Genomic DNA, 20,044 nt, shown 5'->3' with positions numbered 1-20,044 from the left:
GGTTGTATGTTTCTGTTTTATTAGACAAGTAACCTGAAGATGCTGAGCTGTAGGAAACCGTGACAGTTGAGCCAGTTTTCTCTGTTTTCTGACATTTTGTGCACCTAACAATTAATTGAGAATATATTCCACATATAAATTGTAAATCAAAATAATATTTTAATAGTTGCAGCTATAACAGGGTTATGTAGGATCCTTTCAACACCTCTTCATTGGTGCTGACTTCTGGAAATATAGCTGAGAAAAAAAAAATAGTAGTAGTCCTGAAAATGTATTTTACATTTACATAGGGGCATTTTCCATATTTCCAATAGCACTGAATCATAAAAACAACTTTCAAGCCAACATACTGTTCCCTGTCATTACTCTTCTCTGAAACAACATTATATTGTCTTTCACTAGAGTTCATAGTAAATGAACAATAAGCTGTTTTTTGGGCAACACCAGACCAAAACACACAATAGTCTACATATGCCGCCATGACCCCCCTCTTTGCCAGGTGTTTTTCATTAGAGTGTTTGTTCAAAGTAAGACATTTCCTGACTTGCTGACCTTAGGTGTATCACAGAGCACCACAAGGGGGCAGAGTGACTCTAAAGTCAACAGCAGTTACATTAATTTTATATTTTCAATTCCTTTTATTTAAATTATCCAGTCAGCATGTGTGAACACAAACAAGGAAGAAAACAGAAAACTATAACACAACCATTTGGTCTTTTGGTACATTCTCTTGTTTACATGAGATCCAAACAGTTGTTGGTTTTATCCTAGAATCCTACCCCAGTCTCATTGATTACAATAATCGAATGTTTTGCCCTGAAGAGGAGATAAATTCCCTCCTAATCCCATGACACCAGTTGGATCTAATGAGAATGGCATTAGATATCACTTCAGGCAGCTCCTCAGGATATAGAACAACACAACAGTGACATTAAATTGTTTTGGTCTTGTCCTTGTTGGCAGCCCATAAACATTACTGCACCGATCTGTCAAGGTACACACTAATCGAACACTTCAGCGTAGCAACTGAAGCAGCTTTTACTGTGTGGTGCTTCAGCCACAAGGACAGGAGACGGTGAAACCGGGCTATCTGTCCAGAATGTCCACTCTAACAGGTCCCTTTCCTTTGCCCTTGAGCAAACATCACCTTCAACTCAAACCTTGAGGCCCATTGTCGGCCTCTCTAAGCTCTTTTCATTTTTATCCACACCATCTGGCCTAATGATATCTGCTGATTCCTGTGTTTCCCCGACAGGATGGAGAAATGAAAGAAAAGGAACTTTCACATCCCTTTAGGAATTCACCACCAAACCATCTAAATCTTGCTTTCTTCATGCCAGTCAGCATTTGTTTTCATAGCCACTGGAAGCCTAAATCATAATTTAAAATAAAATTCGATTAACCACCCAGCCCTACCTTCTCACCACATGTAGAAGAATAACTCGGTCTACTTTCACTTCTTCATACTAAACTATTTATTACATGTCACACATCCTTGCAACAATCAAATATGCACATCTTTCATCTGGGTGTTAAGATACGCCGACTAGGATGGACAACAAAACAGTGAGTGTTACTTTCAGTCTTTTCTACAGCATCATGGTCAGGGGAAGCTGCAGCGTCTCTGTTTATCACAGTGAAAGGGTGCATGGGTTGAGGCAGACTCACCTTCAGAACAAAGCAGAAGTCAGTCGGGGCCTTGTATTTGTTCTTAAAGTCTTTGCCATAGTATACATTTACATTGTCAAATTGGACGAAACAGATAAGGTCACGGGATGACTGGAAGAAAGAAGAGAGGAATTACATTCTTCTCTTTCATCTGCTTGTTGAATTGAAGAACAGTAGTACAGCATAATGCACTGAATTAATGCTATGCCTGGGAGTAGGAGCTGCCAAGAGACCCAAGATATACAGTTAATAGATATACTGTACTGTAGGCATCCAACAGGGAGTAGAGCTCTTGTTATATTCAGGAGTGCAGGAAGCAATATTGGGTTAGACAAAGCAGAAACAAGACACACTAGGACTTTGTAGTCCCACTGAAATATAAACAAAATGTGCCATTACATTTCATTAAGGTTTCAGCTGACATAGAAAAAACATCTCTCCATCTGCTGGATTTTCATCTGTCATCACTGTTATCCAACTGAATGTATCCCAGAGTGAGCATTAGCTATTGGGTGTGTGTTTATTTTCTAGTTTTCCCAAAAAATTATGTTCCCTCTTTTGATCCCTGACCTTGGTCTTCCCTTTGGGCACATAATAAATTCCCGAGGCCCTCAGCTGGAAAAGCCGCTGCTTCCAGGCCTTCTTGCCGTCTTCTTTGAGGTGCAACACCCCTTCAAGATCGGGCACTATGATCGAAGTCCCGCAAAAGTTCTCCTGCAGAGGTGAAGATGGGGAAAAAGAAGTCACAAAGAGGAGCCACCACTGAAAAATCTGTCCCTTTTATAGAAAATGAAAATCACTTATAAACCCATAAGCGTGCACTTGCATTTATTTACCTGTATTAATATCTCCTTGTCTTTGTCTTTAATGTCTTTGAGAGCCTTCTTATCCTTCTTCCACAGATAAAAGTTCTGAAGAATAAAACAAAGTGTTATTAATTACATTAAGATATAATTTGCCAATATGTTAGCACAATTTTGTGAAGTGTTTTAACTCAATTGCAGCCTCAGAAGTTAAAGTTACAATATGTAAATTAAGGTAGCGCTATCATGAAACAATCTGCTACACTCTCCCCAGCTCTTCGGCTATCCGCCCTTATGAAATTACAATAAATGAGAATGCAACAAACATTACTGATGAAGCAAAAACAACAGAAAATCGCTGATTGTAAGAGAGATCAAGCCCCTCAAAACCCATTAGAAGCTAATGTCTCTGCACTGCTATTCAGTGAGTCTGGGTCACAGAAGGCTTCGACAGCACCTCTCCACATTAAGATTTGGAGCAGATTTCTACAACAAAAATATTTGAGCAAAAAGTTACATACTGTAGCTTTAAATATCAGCACAAACACAGGCTATCAGTATCCTTGGGGCAAACAAATATTCATTACCACCCTTCAAAAACACCCAAACCCAATCTACTGTGCCTGGGTGACTGGCTTGATTTCATATCATAGTCTGGGTCTATATGTTGGCATTACAGTTGAGCAAAAGCCCAAAAGGAAATTCTCTCCTGGCAGCTGTTGTCAGAAGTTAAAACTGTACATTAATAGGGACATCCTGAATAAAACAAATCGATATTTTGCTTAGATACGTGGAAGACATGATGGAGTAGTTTAAAAATGAAAATATCTCACCAGTTTCCAACCCGGATATTTGTCTCTACCAACAGACTGAAACCATTAAATAATCTGAGATTGTTAAAGGTTCCTGTTAGGTCAACAAACATGTGAAGATCTCACTGTCTTTTTTCTGAAGCTGTTTGGTCTGATAAATTATAGTGAGGACATAAATGTGAGAGGTCATCCTACATGGAGGAAAACAACAATTCAGCAATGAAAACAGCCAGATGGAGCCGAGCTAAAACAGTGTTGAGATAGATTTCAACAAACCAAGGCCAAGAACAATGAACTGGCCAAGTTCATTGAGTGATAACACACACATACCATCTGATCACACATTATATAGGCTGCCATATTTAGAGAGCTAAAAAAAAAGAGTGTGTTTTGGTTTATGAAGGTACATAGAGCTAAGTTAAAGGCACACTAACAAAACTTTTTTACATTGTCTGATAAATCCTGTGAAAACAGGACAGTACATGGTGTCTCTCAGATATACTGCCCCCCCTCCATGACACTCTGCTGCCTGCTTTAGTTGTTATTCCAGCTTCTCTAGCCTATGATGTCCAAGTACAGTCTGCAAATTAGTGAACTAATTTGAGTAGTCATGTCAAACGTCCATGGAGGAGCTATCAGCAGCTAAACGTCTGAACCAGTGGCTGCCAGAGTGAGGAGGTGGTGGTCTTTTCCAGAGAGAGTGGGACAAAAACCAGGTTAACATCAGTTTGGATTTTTAATGGCGGGCAGTCAGCAGCGGCTTATGGTGGTAGTTTGCTGAATCATACTAAACCCTCTAAGAGCTGAAAAGGAATCAGGTAATCATGCCTTTAAGCATTTTCTTCATATTTTCCATTGGGAACTAACCTGTGGGTTTTTGAAAACCTCATATTTTTCTCCCCGTTCTTGAAAGAGGATTTTGTTCTCACTGTCCCTCGTCCACGCTGAGAGTGGCTCCACAAGGTTCTCATGGTCTTCAAATGTTCGTTCTGCCAGAAGACAACCATATTCAGATGTCAGAAAACTATGTCCATGGTACAAGTGAATGTCCTGCCATCAAATGTTTGTTGTAAAAGCACAGTTACTGCAAGCAAACTGTTCTTCAGTATCAAAGCTAAAATGCCCAAGAAGAATGAGTCTTGTTATAAACAATTTAAGACTCTTAATAAGTTAAAGTGTAAGCTGCATTTGAGTTCAAAGCTCATCCATAAAAATTGTTGAGTAACTGAAAGAACTCTCATAAAATAAAAATACTCAAGTAAAGAACAAGTATCTCTAAATTTTACTGTACTGTAATGAATTTATTTTCTCTTATTACATTTTTAATAATCATTCCCTCCCTGGTAGGCTAGTGGTTAAGGCGCAGCGCTCTCGCCGCTGCGGCCCGGGTTCGAATCAGGGTTGCGTCAGGAAGGGCATCCGGCATAAAACACGTGCCAAATGTCAACATGCGAGTCGTCAGTGTGACGATTCGCTGTAGCGACCCCTAAACGGGAAAAGCCGAAAGTGACTTTCTTTCTTACATTTTTAATAATCACATTCCAACATAAAACATCCCAAAACAAATGCTTTATCATATGTACAGTAGTTCACTCTGAGCTTTGTTCAAAGCCAGTTTCACAGCTGTACAATTCAAATGCAATGAATTTAGGGAGTGTTCAATAAGTTGCAACCATTTCCATTTGCTGGAAGGTCTTTAAATGGCCCTAAACCTCATAAACACATTAAGAGCACCTCCCATTTCCTCACCCTCACCCTCCTCCCCTTTGCCCACCCACACACTGAGTGCCATAGATCTCCATTATGTACTGGACTGTATTTTAGCCATGCTCCCCAATTACAGTTTACCAGCTAAGGCATAAGTAGCCATTAAGTAAATTGCTGCCAGGGTTCCAGTCTATAGTCTGACAATTATAATTATTAAATGGATGGTGTGAGTTTGCTGCTGGAGTGAGTTAGAAGGAGTGAAAATTCATTTGAACTGCATTAACAACATGGTGACATGCATGGTGAGCACATGGGTGACTTTAACAACAGATCTGTTTGAAGCTACAGCTGAGCCCTGTAGGTGTTTATTGGCTCTGACTAGCCTCGGCTGTTTGTTGATAAAGATTAAAGACTGACTGCAGTGTTATAGTAGTAACACATCATGTGGGGTTTACACACAATAAAAAATGAACTAATTTAAGTAGTTTCCACTGTCAAGCTATCATGCTGCTCAGTTAGTCAGAGGTCACCCCCAAGACCCTGCCCACCCCTACCGCCAATAAGTCAGACAGCCTACACAGAAGAACTTTTGAAAGGATGGTATGCTATAAATAGCAATCTGTGTGTCAGACAGCTCATTTAAACATGAGTTATCATTGGATATAAATAAGCAGTGTTGGCCAAAGGGACTACACATTTCCTCATTTGTTTTTTTTTTAGTGGTAGAATAAGTCATGGCACAAATCATGTACTTCAAAACATAACATTACAGCTGATCCCTGTGTGATATACAGCATTACAAACTCATCTTATTCCATTGAAAATCTGCTTCAAGTGTGGGTTTTTGATTTGAGACTCTAGAAGAAGCTGTTAGCATTCCATAGTAACGCTACAAGTCCAGACAGGTTACTGTGTTTTCGACTGTCCTGTTTCCTGTGACAAGGTCCATCCATCCATTATCTATTCGGCTTATGGTTATCACAAATTTATTTTGAGTCCATTACACACACACACTTTTCTGCTCTTCTAAATGCTAACATGCTAACTGTGTATTAATCCGCTGCTGAAAGTAGCCCCCCAACAAATGCACTTTTAACTTCTGTTTCATCAGTGTTTGCTGAAAATTACAGTCACCAACTGCTTTAGAAAATTACTTAGCCTTTTATAAAGAGAGAAGTATAAAATTATAATGATTTACAAGCCCAACAGGAACAAAAGGACTTGGGAATAAGTCTCATAGAAAGTGCATTAGTTTTGTAAAATGGTACACTCTTGGTCTTGATGTTTTAGTTGATTTTTTTGAAAATAAGAAAACAGAATTCCTGGCTTATCCTTTAATTTCATTTGTGGCTGCATATAAAATTACTTGAATACAATTTCAAGCAAAACACTACTGACTGATTTTACTGTTAATAAAGGTTAAGGATTTTATCACCAGAATTTCTTTAACACTGTTTGATGATGGAGTAAAATGACTTTTCTCCATAACAATCTGATTAGAAGACAGAGAACAGATGGAAATGAGTGGCCAGAAAATCTGATGGCAGCAAAGTGGAGCAGCTGAAGTAAATATAGCTCAGACAGCTCAGATGGAGGATTGTGATCATAAGGCTCCTATTTCCACATGACAGGGAGGCTGACTGACAGTGTCCGATACAGCAAATTAAACCCACCTGTCCCACCGTATGTGCGCCTGTGTGCGTAAGAGAGAGGGATAGAGAGTGTAGCAAAGAGAGGAGATGGATGGGTGTGAGCTCAGTGCTTCACTGTGAGCACACTGCAGTGTGGCTGCAGTCGTGCCAATGAAAACACAGTCCATCATCTGGACCGGGATGAAATATTCCACCCTGTAAATTGTGTACGTACAGTATGTGAGCGTGTGTTGACAATTCATATCAAAACACACTGAAGGCTTATGTTGTTAAAGTGGTAATCTACCATTGCTGTGTTTTTGTATTTCCTTTGATTCATTTGCTGGCCAGCGTACACCAATTGTTGTGTGTTCCTGTTCTACATTACCCAGAAAACAGTGAAGCAGTGTTATCAGTAATATGGCAGCTTACTTGTATCTTCTGCCAGTGAAGTGTAGGTAATATTAAGTAAATTTATTCATTTAATATCAAGTGCTAGAAATGCAGTCACTTTATGACTAAAGATTTTTTACTTTCCCACTTAACCTGCCACTAGGTGTTTAAAACAGCAAGTCTCTCATAACACAACTACAGAGTGAAACACTATGACGCTACATTACCCGGTGGCAGCACATTAAAAGAAGTAATCATTGTTGATAGATTGATTATTGTCATAATCCCTCCACAGCTTGTGTGTGTGTGGAGGTAATCAGACATGAGGTAACCACTGGTATCTTCCAAATTACAAATGCAGTCATACCACTGTGCAGAATGCACCACATGGTTCAATAAATTTACAGTAAATTATATTGCAGTAACTCACCAAGTTGGAGCTCAGAGTAGGTCTCGCACAGGCTCCAGTCCACGTTGCAATCACAGTGTGTCTTCTCAAACAGGTTGTCCAGAACTTCCCTGACACTCTGCCTCTCGTCAACCATCAGAGTTTTGGAGCTGCCGTCATTCAATATCACCTTCACCACCAACTGTCAGAAAAATGTGACTATTTTAACTTTACACTGTTTTGCTCTTTTTATATCTTCACTCATAAAATAAGGCAAGAAAAATTTAAATTCCAATGGTTGAGAACTCTTATTTAAAAGAATAGTGTGACATTCCTCCTGAGACTCAGATGGGATGTTCAGTACCATGCTTGTCTATAGGTACTTTCCCATCATTCACACAGTAACACGTTCACGTGAGGAAGCTACCCTGTCACCCCAGTCTAACCTGCTGGCCACTGACCAGCTTCACTGAGGTTAAGCCACAAGGTCACTTTTCTAACCTTTAGGCCACCCCTGCCCCAGCTGCAGTAAGCTTAGCTTTTTAATAATCAGGTTTTTGTGAGAATTAAACAAACAAGTTATAAGAGGATAATTTGCAAGCTTTAGAAGCTACCAGTAAAGTCACCCCCTATTTCCAGTCTTAAACTCACAGCTAAGTGTTAACAACTAAGCTCACTGATTGATAGTGATAAAAATGTTCTTCTCTAACTCTCAGCTAAAAAGTGAATAGTTAGTTATAACCTATTTCTTTAATCGTTTCTTCAAGGTTTTTCTGTGTCTGCAGAACACACTGAGGTTAGGATTAAGGTTTTTCTGTGTCTGCAGAACACACTTAGGTTAAGTTTCCCACATGATTTGGAGAGCAGCTTGAGAAAGACATCAAATTCAGCCTTTAACCACATGCACCCTGTTTATTTGTCAGTCTAATTACAGGCAACACGCAGTAAACAGGCATTTCTGTTTCCTACTGTTAGCATCACTACAGGTGGTTGCGGATCAGCACTGGTCTCTACTCTACTGAACTTCCCTCAATTCAGTTGAACTGGCTGATTAAAATACTATCTCCACTGAATGTGCCTGTATCTTTTGCAGTCTTAGCGCCTTCTTCGCCCGAGGTTGGCGGAGATTAATTTTGCTCTTGAGCAGAGCAGCACTTCTCTCACGGGCCCAGACATCCTTGCATCTGGAAACAAATCCAGCTTTGGGAAGCTGAGGAAGTAAACGGGCATTTCTGTTTCCTACTGTTAGCATCACTACAGGCGGTTGCGGATCAGCACTGGTCTCTACTCTACTGAACTTTCAGAGATATCACAAGAGGATTTGGAGTATTAGACCGCGTTATTCAGTGTCTGTCTTCTCTAGAAAAATATGGCTTTGTCACATAGTTGAATGAAATATCACTGGATATCACATTATTTTTCCCCTTGCAGTACTTCCTCATGCTTGGTAGGCATCTTTAAAATACATATGGTATGTGCCAAAAGCCTGCACTGGAATCAGTTGGTGTTTCTGAAACTTCAAGGCTTCTGACCACAGAAACGTTTGCTGAAACCACTGAGGTCACCTACTCTTCTGTATCAAACAATCCAAAGATAGATGTTCCTGTGAAAGAGTTCAGTGGTCTGTGCTTCCTCAGCAGTTGCACACACATGGTGATTTGAAAAAGAAATTTTTTGCCAGTTCTAAGAATTTATAATTATCATCTTTAAGGGGAAACAGGCCATTAGTACAGCTACACACCCACTTTAAGCAGAAGTATTGGCATTCATATCACCTATGTTAAAGTATGGTATATACTCAGCATGAAACATGTTTGGTCTTGTGTAAAAATTTAGTTCCTGTGTGTAGCTTTGACCACATGTTTGTACTTTTGTGTGCTACTTTGAAGATGAGAAAGCGTACGCATATAACCCAAAGAGGAAACCGAGCTGTCCTGCAGGATGTTGGCTGGATGAAAGCAGCCATCCATTACTGTGACTGATCTTCCAAAAGAAAAGAAAGGAAGAAAGACCCATACTGTGTTTTAACACTGTGAATTACGACGTTGTGGTCATAACTGTACAAAACTGTCATGAAACTATAATGTCTTTAAAGTGCACTGTTGCCAGAGAATGTAAGATCAGAGGAGTACACTGCATGGTTGTCTTACCTTTTTCACCTTGGCTTCCTTGAGCTTCTCAAGAGCAAGCTTGATTTTGTCTGCTTTCATCTGTGACTCGATTTCCTCCTAAACAGGACAAATAATCATACCTAATGTAGCATATGAATTATAGTGGAAAATGGAGATACATATACAAAAGGTGTGATTGCTAAATATGAAGCTACCGACAGTAGAAAGTTGGCTTAGCTCAGCATAGACTGATGAATTAAACCAAGAAGGTATAATATGTTTAGTAGCTGTAGAGGTGCTAGTAGCTAGATTTTTGTGATCCAGTCTTTATGCTAAGCTAGGAAAATACTGGCTATAGCTTGGTATTTACTGTACAGTCATGAGAGTGACTCTCAGCAACAAAGCAAATATACATATTGCCCAAAATGCAAACAATTGCTTAAATAAAAAGGGTTCTAAAGGTAAATAAATGAGAGGTAATATATATTACTCTGGTAAGTCAATTTCTGTGGCTGTAGCATTTTGTTAATGACATCTAATCAGCAATGGATGCCCTTGCCGTTGCCTGCAGTACAAGGTTGTGTTATTACACCAAAGAAAATCCAGCCTACAGGGCAGCTTTAATGAAGTGAAGCACCTCTACTTAGCAATGACACATTCTCTGCTTCAGCACAAGCTGGTGTTTTTACTTCTGAAGAGTCCCCATAATATGAGTAATACAAAGACACACACACAGCCACACTCAGACATCTTGCACCAGCCCTTTGGTATTGATCCTATTAGTCTTTCCTTCCTTATGGCTGTATGTGTTTGATCTGTTCTAGACAGACTGTCTGTTTTCCCTGCAACTGCAACAGATGCCTCTGTCCACAAACGGCTTCACCATGATCTCACTGTCCAAATGTTATAAGAGTCAAACCACTCCTAGTTCCACAAAAACAAAAAGGACCCATCATATATCCTGGGACGTGGTGATGTCTTTCTTATAACGCTGTCTTGTCATGAATGGCTAACTTACTCGTGGTAAACCAAGACATTCCACTAATACACCCAACTGTGTTGTTACTGCCTCTTTCTGCTTCATGAGTTTTTCCATATTATATTTTAAGACCATAACAATGCACACAAATGTTCTTCTTTTCTTTACTGCCTGTTCCCCAGCATTGTGGTATTTTCTTTTAAACTATACCAATCGAAAGGAACATTCTACCAGTCTGACAAACCTTGTTTAAAATTCTCACTTCTTCAATTTCGTTCCAGTTCCCTGTTGCAGAGAGTTTAAAAGGTAACTGCAGAGTTGTTAATGTTATCTTGTCATGCTGACAAACCGTACACAGGCTGACACACCATTGTAGGCTTTGCAGCCTGAGGAGGCGGAGGTGGTAAAGGTGAAGTGGCGGAGGAGGTCGAGGTGCTAACTCTGTTGCTTGTACTGCTCGCTGATGACGGTATGGCAGCATGGGAAGAGACAGAGTGGGTGTTCAGGCCTATAGGTGGTGGAGGCAGATCTGCCGGGGGCGGTGACGGCACCTTCAGACCTTGTATCTCAGCTTGAAGTTTCTCTTCAGTCGCATTGAGGTCAGCCACCAAATCTGCCATGAGTGCATCCAAATCATTGTCCTCCAGTTCATGGAGGGACTCTGGTGTTAGGGGCAAGAAAAAAAGAAAAAAAAAAAAGGTGTGTATCTGAATGCAAAAATATTTTTCCAGGTACAGCAAATACTTGAGGTGTTACTTCTCAGCTTAAATAGTTACATAAGCTTTAGTTCCTATTTGGAAATTACTTTTGAGATTCCCCCAAACATTAAGAACAATCTTTTTTACATGCTCCTTGTTATGTTTTTGTTAAGCAATGCAATAGCAACTAAATTGACATTTTTCTTTCATTCCACTCCTCATTCATGTCCTGCCTCTGGATCCCCCTACTTGTTTTACAACCTGTCTGAGCCAGAGGCAAACCCTGACCTTAGTCTGTCTGAAATCATAACAGTCAGATAAAATGCAGAGCAACTGAATACTGTTTTTCTACTTTTATTCTCTAAATAATCTTGATAATTTTCTAGATGATTGATTCAACATGTGGGATATCCTGGCCTTGTAAAGTGGCATGTTGTTAGTTCAACACCTGGCTCTTTGTAGTACAGTATTCCTGTACAAGTGACAGATAAAATGTTAAGTCACCATTTAGGTCAGCGAAGTCCATGGAGAAGTTGACTTCCTTGCTAATGGTGGGGACAGATTCAGGAGGGACTGTATCCTGTCCAAGACTCTGTGGTGAAGAATGAACAAAGCAAAGTGTTAGTGGGAACAGAATATCACCTCTGGTGAAATTGAAGTGATTTAAAATGACTGGTGGGCATCAAAGGGATCATTAGGGCTTGAAAAAATTATTACAATAATAAAATATTTAGCCCTTAGAATTGTAGCTTTTCTATTATATTAATATTACTAATATTAGATATTCATCTTCTGTCTAAACAGCAAACAGCAGTGAGATACAGTGATGCTTACATAACAGTAAGTAACACAAATAAGTGATAAATAATAAAATATGTAACAAACAAATAATAAAGTCTTAAGACGTGGAGTGAAGTGCTGTTGGAATAAAATTTTAGGTCTTTTTGTTGTCATGGCAACTGCTGAGCTTACCTGAGTGAGGAGATCCATCTCCCCCAGCAGGTCACTGAACATGGCGTCAATGTCGTCCATCTGGTTAAAGAAACAACAGAGATGTCAGACACTGAACACACTCGAAGATCCGACTTTAAATTATTTTCTTGTGTAACACAAACTGTCCACTGTCGGATCACATGTATCACTGAGTGGTATTGATTGGTGCTGCAAGGCAGCAAAGAATGTTCACTGATTGAAAACGGTTGTCAGGACAAATGACAGAACGATTGTGTAATGAAGAGGTAAATCCATCTGCATGGTGAAATGTTAAATACACATGCATTTTACACAGCCTGTGGTAAGCCACAGTACTGCTACAGTATTTTGCTTTTAAATGTCTGCAGTTGCAATATGTGCCCTGAGGCTATGTTGCAAAACAACTCCAACCCAGACTGATGGAAGAAAAGAATGTGTGCATAACTTCCAGGCATTCATTTATTTTGCCAGAACTTGTCATGTCTTGCACATGTTGAACTGGAGTGTGCCATATTATTGTATGCTGGCCTTTTCTCTCAGACTCAGAAGTAAAGTTTACCTTTTTTTGACAGACCACTGCCCATCAGATGCTTCTGTAGCCATTTGAAATGATTATGACATGTTTATAAACACCATCTTCTAACCTTCTTAAGTGAAACTGTCACACACCAGTTCTAGTTTATTCTAACCCATGGATTCTCCAACAACCAGTTCAATAATATCATTAAAGACATATGTTCTGAATTAATGAATGGACTCATAATTACAATGTTTGTTTCTTTCAATCACTATTTATTACAATACAAAAATGTATGTATAAAAATACTTCAGGTATACTGAGTAGCAAGGAAAATTACTTCACTGACAGTTTAAAGTATGCATGCGTACATACTGAGCTTGTCTATAAATCATTGACCCAGTTTCGAGGCTGACTCATATACCCAACTGTGACAGACTGATAGAGTTAAACCTGGACAGTACAGAGAGAAACATCAGCATCATTGAGGTTCATTATTTCAGTTTAAAGTAGCATAATGACCTAATATCCAATTACAGCAGTAGTGTTTTTTTTCCTGAAAGCCAACTCCTGAAGATTTGCTGGAGGTTTCCATCTCTAATTATGCATAATAATCTCTGCTACGTATTATCTGAAGCCTTACTTCTCAAAGCAAACGTGATGAATGGCTAGAGTGTGTAGTCAAAACAGAGTCAGGGAAGGGAACAGAAGCAGAAGCAGGATTTCAGATGTGCTGTCACTGAGTTCATTCTGTCACAGTGGTGCAGAGATAAAGTGTTAACATCAGCAATGGCAGAATGTAATACAGTGTATCAGCTACAGCGTAAGCTCCTCACTCATCTAACTCCTGCAGCATGTTGATGATGGGCATACCCAGGGTGCTCCACTGTGACTGAGCAGCTTAATGTGCAATATTTTGAACAGAAACTAGCTGCTGGAACTGTTGAAGGACAGCACACTGGAGAACATTAAAGTTCTGACTTCTGCTTGTGGTTTTGTGTGATTCCCAATCACACAAAAATGCTAAATGTTAGCTATTAGCATCCTTAAGGTGACCTTGGTAAATGTTACCTGCTAAAATTCATCATGTTAAAATGATTGTTGTGAGCTTGCTAGCATGCTGACATATGCAGTGCTAGACATCTGCTAGTATGATACTGACTTTACTTATATTTCAATATTAATTTGAAAATGGCTACATTCAGTTTAGTATTAAAAAGAGCTAGAGCAATAAAGAGTTTGGTGTAGTTAAGGTTATGGTAACAATCTAACGAATTGGCTATATCTTCTGTGCATCTGAAATGGACATCAGAACAATCTTTAGACATTTATTATAGCCTTCATTTTATTATACTGTTAGCCAATACGATTTTCTTCCCCTCACAGAACTGTTTGCACAGCTCCATTCCTAACTTTTTTCTGCTGCTATGATAGGCTGTTACCACTCATCATAGTTTGAAATATGTTTAGTAAATGTTTAGAGCCAACAAGAAAAAAGAAAACGCATGCAAGAAGTTAATAAAAGACACCTGGGGTAAACCCTTGGTCACACTGTAAAGGAGTGAAGATTGCGACTGATGGTGTTCCAGAGTTCATACAGTGCAGTGACATGATGTTTCACAGTTGAACGGCTCTAACAGATGGTGTGCATGTATGGTTGGAAGCTTATGAGAAACTGTGTTGTTTGGTTAAATTGTAGATAAAAACATCTCTGGTTGTGATATTATCTAAGTATTTTCCATAATGGCTGACTTCCTTTGTCAGGCCATACTCCACATGTGACATGGGTAGGTGTAGGCTTTAACTGCTGCACCATGTGGGCCCACCACTCTATCCCTTCACACAAATGGTTTGCCCATAGAAGGAAGTGGTGAAAGGTAAACTTCCTGCCAGTTGCACTGTTGAAATCATATAGGAAATGGCGTCATGAGAACGCCACCTGCAAACTGCATGCTGTTGTTTCCCTCCCATCATGCCACATTTAATGGTCTGAAAGCCTGTGTTTAAGTTTATGTATGATATTCTGCACAATGGGTAAACAAAACAATGTTAAACAGTTCCAGCCTCAAAAAGACCTCAATTTAAAAAAAAAAAGCTACTACTATCATTCCTTAATTATTTTCATTCCCTGAACCAGTCTTTCATGTTCTTCCTGTGTTTAATTTACTTTGTGTTTATGACAACCACATAACAACAGATCTCAGTGTAACAACCACAGCATGATTCTGGTCTGCATCAGCCCACTGCTCAATCACAGAGAACTTGTAAACACTGTCGGCACCTGATGCCATTTTCAATGTGTATTGTAAAGAAGGAGAAGTTAACAAAACACTGCTACAATACAAACTATAAAAAACTAGCCTCAAAGTCATTCCATGTAAACTGTAACACACTGAACCTTGGAATTTTAAGATTTTTTTTAAAACCATAACCAAACATAACATTTTCTATTTCATAGCATGAATGATATGTTAGAATCATGAACATATAAAAATAATAAAACATATTTTGCAAGCTCAGGGTCTATTAGTTTTTATTTATTTATTTTTACCTGCTATCAGAATTGGTTTCTTCCACCCCGTTACCAAATTGCTTTACCAACTGACCTGGAATGTGGCGGGGCAGGAAAATGCAAAGTAATATGGCCAAAATTCTTGTTAAGACCACAGTTTGCATGCAGCTCAAAAAAAAAAAATAAAATAAAAAAAGTTTTATATAAATCAATTTGGAAAATTTATTCAAAAATTGTTTTCCTTAAGATGAACTTAAGAAAAACCTTGGTGCAGTATTGATGCTCTGAGCTGGGGTCAATTTTCCATTTTACTTAAACATATTTCTATTTAGAGAACAGACAGATAGTTCTCTGCAAGGTAGGAAGGAAGGAAGGAAGGAAGGAAGGAATAGGAAGCAAAGAATAAGTGGATAATTTTATTTCCCTTCAAGAATCACATTTACTGATAAAGTTTATACTTGTAAAATTATGGTTGATATAATATTCACGCTAAAGTCTAGGATACTGCAGTATAATGAAATACTGTCACAGACGTATCCTGCTTCCTCTTTGCACCCATTCCAAGTAATGTTCAAAAACTGCACTGAAAATATGTAATTTGTCAGCATTCATAAATATTACCAGAAACGCTCAGCCGAGAAAAAGGGTAACCGCACTATTACCAGAAACGCTCAGCCGAGAAAACGGGTAACCCCATGCAACATGAACACACGGCACTGTAATTCTGGAATTTACAGATATGAGAAAGCTAATAATATAGAACATGGAAAACTTCTGCATTCTGCTGAAAAACATCATTACCCCCTAAATAAACTCAAATACAAGTACATGTAACTCGAGCTTCATGCAAGAAAATGGAAAGCAGACAACTCCAAGCGTAGCACATTTACCATAATGTAGAGAATTGTCCTCTAAGATCACACAACTTATTTGGGTCTTAAGCAGATGGGTTTCCAGACTCAATGTACTGTAAAGTAGGAAAACTGGGCACTTAGCAACAGAAACAATACACTGCAGGGTTTAAACCCCAGGAATCATAACTGACATTTAATAATACACAATACCTCATCTATGGAAAAACCTTTCTGAAATTAGAAGTTAAACCTACACTACTGAGTAACAGGGTACATTTTGTTAATACAAAACGCCTGTCACAGATGATTCACTGATGGTTTTCTTTCTTTACAACACTAATAAACAGAAATCACCCTGACAGCTAAGTGGTTTTTACTCAGTTTTTCCAAATGGACGCATTCAATTGTATACTTTATAATGAATTCAGCTCAGATTAGGTGATTTCATTTAATCAATAAAGCCAAATGTACAAAATGTTCCTATCAGCAGTGAGAAACAGCACCACTGGCTTTAATATAAGACACAAACCCTGTTCGTTGCATGTGGTTATTGAGTCACTGTGAAATTACACACAGGTCCACCCAGATGAAAAGCAAGAACACATATTAGCTAACGTCTCTTTCAACACTAACACCTATTGATGACCTTATCACTCTACTGTGCATATCTTTGGTGATAACATTTTGTCGCTTTTTTTGTCCTGATATAAAACACACAACTTTTTAGAGCATGTAAAACAGAGAAAGCTTTAAATCGTGAAAGTTGACACTAAGATTTTCTTCATGTTTTAACATGATCTATTATGTCCTTACAGCGAATCTGCTCTAACTGGATCTGAAAAATAGTCCTGTTTGAACATATTCATACACAGACAGGTGTCAGTCTGGGCCCTGTACACCCAGAGGAAAGCAGCTATGGGTGTTCATCGATAACTCAAAATATAACATCCACTATAACAGAGTTGGAACTCACCTTTTCAAATGTTTTAATCCTTGTTTCACTAGTTGGATTCAAGGTAACTTCATGGGAATCAGGTCCACCCACAATATTATTCTATAACAACGCTCAACACAAAGAGAAGTCATATGCAGACAAATTTGGGTGTGTTAATGTGGACTGCATCTGACTGTTGACTTCTTCATGCTTAATGCGGAAGTTCAGGTCTAAACCTGTCACTGCGTTCCCGCTAAGAGCTCAACACTTTCACAACAGTCTTGTCTGGGCAGTGCTAGGACGTCCCCCTTAACACCCCAGCTTATCTGTACTCTACTGCAACTCTGCCAAAGCCATAAACTAGAAGCAACAAAGTTTGCCGTGACTTCCAGCTAAGATGCCCAAGATTGACAACCACTTGCGCAAATGATGAAGTTTGTGGAGGAAAAAAAAAGCTACTATATATCTCGGTGGAGTTGAGAGTACAGCTGAATCAGCATGAGGAATGCAACTGGTCTCGGTTAATAAGTCACCTCACTGAAACTGATTTACAGCAGGCTTTTAGACAAGAGTGGCAAAGTGACAGATCAGAGCAGTGAGGGATACCAGACTCCAGCTGAGTCTGGATTCTTATGAAGACAGAGCCATATATTTTTATATTTGCTGGACATTTTAATAAAGTCAAAACACACCTCTTCTGGCCCACTCAGTCCTTTAGAAACAGCTTTCATTTACACTCAAGCTTTTGGTTTTTTCTTTAGAATAAGGACTGAATATCTTAAGACACTGGTGTGGTGCAAAAGGTCGGTAATCTTCAGGGGGAACTGGTGAAGCGTCAAGCTGTCAAACTACGAATAACCTCTAGCTCTTATCTGACTATGCAGACACAGATAGCTCTATTTATTTGCATCTGTCCTTGAGTCAATGTAGGAGGCCAAAAAAACAAGATTGCATATCTTTTTATGTTCACCTTACAGGAACAAGCAGCTCAACTGAAAATGCCTCAAATATTACAAAATTAAATTCAAAAAGTAGCAGTATGTTGCAAATTTATCCTTAAAAGAACAACTCCATCCCCTGCCACCCACGTTTCCCCCCCCCAAAAAAATTACTTAATTTGAATTCTTTAGATAATATTAGCACTACTTTGTGATATTTTGCCACAAGATCTAGCTCCAAATAGGAATTCAATTCAAAAACTCAAGGGCAGACCACCCTGTCATCATACAGTGAACCTGAGCACCACAGGGGGAAACCAAATAACCCTGACTGTGTCCAAGAGGCTTTCATGACTCATGATGTATTAAACCAACATTCAGGGTACAGGCATGTGTGCCAACCACCCTCATTGTCTCCCTGTCTCAGGGGTTGACAAACAGATGAACACCAAAGATCCAAGGCTCTCCAAGACATGGCCCTGATGTTGTCTGAGAAAACATTTCTCAAATAAATACACTGATTAACAGTTGTGGAGCTTGGCAGCAGAGAGTGGGGTGATTTTTCTGCTTTGTTGTGTCTTTGCAGTCTCTTTTAAGTCACTGAGGGTGGTCCAGCAGGGTGGATACTGGTAATGGTTTTTGCTTGTGTACGTTATGGCTCATACATAACACCGTAGCAGAAACTTTATAAAATGTTTTGAAAAGTTTAGTCATTTTTGTGCAGGTGCTGCAAAACAAAGCCTTTCTCAACAAAGAGCAGTCTGTTGGTTAACCCCAGATGGTGTGTGAGGTGTAACAGAGGGCATACTTTGGAGCCATTAGTCTCCATCATGTTAAATCTCAGGGCTACAAAACAACACAGCCAGCACAAATACCTTTCTTGGGCTTGGGGTACTAAAAGAAAATGGAGTGATAATGATAAAACTAATGGGCATGTTGTGAAACGATCGATCATTTGTTAAATGTAACACTGCAGTGGACAGCCTGCCACTGTGCTGATGTGAAAAGTGATGCATATAGGAGTGTTGTAGTGCCCTCTGTTTGTACACCGCTGTACTGTGCAGGGCAAACATTAATGAACTCAATGGGTGGTTTGGAGCAGTTTATGCTGTTAACTTGAACTGCTGTTTCATACTGCAAATGTGCACCAGGAGATTAAGCACCAATTAGCTGGATGTTTTGGTATGCATGCCACTAGTTTCTGACTGGTTTCCGTGAGCACCCCAGCTGGTTTTGCTGGGATTTATTTTGCCAAAAGAATCCAACAAACTAAGATACTAAAGCTTGTTTTTATTAGTCAAACTCATCAACATACAGAAGACTATTTGTACCAGAAAAGGAACGAACTGGCTTAATACAATAGACAGATATTCAAATACAACTCATTGTAAGCGAAAATAATGATCCATACTGTAAGTCACAAAATGGAACAAGTCTGATTTTGACTTACAAAATGAAAACTATGACATAAGTCAAAATGACTAGATATGTCAAGATTCTGAGATAAGTCAACCATAATTAGTCAGAATTAATAAGTGCAAATTATGAGATGCCCGGCATGACTCAGAATCACCACATACTAAGCATTTTAACTTACTGAGTCAAAGCTATAAAATAATAAGAGAAAATCATAATCAAAATTATGATAAAATATAAGAAGTCTGATTTGTGAGAGTCTAAGTTTGGTCATAATAATTTAACACTGCCTAAAGTCTACATTTTGACTTGCCATGCATTTGTATGCTTGTCTGGCTGCAGTTGGCTTCCACTGGTCTTAAAATGGTCAAGAAGAAATTTACCTCAGAAGCTGCTAAACTACAAAACATCCCACCACACACCGGCCTCAGACAACCTCCCAGTGGACGCCTGGCTGTGCAGAAGCACTATAATGAGTGCACAGATGAGGGTCCAGAAACCAGCTGTGGGACTGACATGCCTGATTTATTGAAGGTAAGGAACACCACGCTCAACCAAAGGCAGGATTTAAAAGAAAAAGGTGGATCTGAACCAAACTCTACATCAGAGCACAAAGACAACAGCAGGTCCACACACCCAAATCTACAGTTTCTTTTTATTTTATTAAATCATGCACAAGGGGAGAAAGAGCACAAATGTTTCAGCGATGCC

At 39.1% G+C, this 20,044-nt stretch overlaps 1 protein-coding gene across 2 annotated transcripts in view; it reads right to left on the bottom strand.

Moving 5' to 3' along the window:
* apbb1ip (amyloid beta (A4) precursor protein-binding, family B, member 1 interacting protein) overlaps positions 1 to 20,044 on the bottom strand; it is a 37,062-nt gene that overhangs the window by 4,091 nt on the left and 12,927 nt on the right. The window contains exons 1-10 of one of the 2 annotated variants that reach the window (XM_020602369.1): positions 17,019 to 17,209; positions 12,163 to 12,222; positions 11,695 to 11,782; positions 10,861 to 11,153; positions 9,553 to 9,630; positions 7,445 to 7,604; positions 4,151 to 4,272; positions 2,505 to 2,579; positions 2,239 to 2,382; positions 1,669 to 1,779 (exon numbers count right to left, since the gene is read on the bottom strand). In XM_020602369.1, the coding sequence (XP_020458025.1) occupies positions 1,669 to 1,779; positions 2,239 to 2,382; positions 2,505 to 2,579; positions 4,151 to 4,272; positions 7,445 to 7,604; positions 9,553 to 9,630; positions 10,861 to 11,153; positions 11,695 to 11,782; positions 12,163 to 12,222 (1,131 nt within the window). In that variant the 5' untranslated portion in view covers positions 17,019 to 17,209. Of the gene's footprint in view, positions 1 to 1,668; positions 1,780 to 2,238; positions 2,383 to 2,504; positions 2,580 to 4,150; positions 4,273 to 7,444; positions 7,605 to 9,552; positions 9,631 to 10,860; positions 11,154 to 11,694; positions 11,783 to 12,162; positions 12,223 to 17,018; positions 17,210 to 20,044 lie in introns of those variants that run through there. The other variant, XM_020602361.1, reaches the window with a different exon arrangement.

Source organism: Monopterus albus, unplaced genomic scaffold, assembly GCF_001952655.1.
Source record: "Monopterus albus unplaced genomic scaffold, M_albus_1.0 scaffold3.1, whole genome shotgun sequence".
NCBI lineage: Eukaryota > Metazoa > Chordata > Actinopteri > Synbranchiformes > Synbranchidae > Monopterus > Monopterus albus.
The sequence above is the reverse complement of the archived record's forward strand: the minus strand, read 5'-3'. Positions and strand labels throughout refer to the sequence as shown.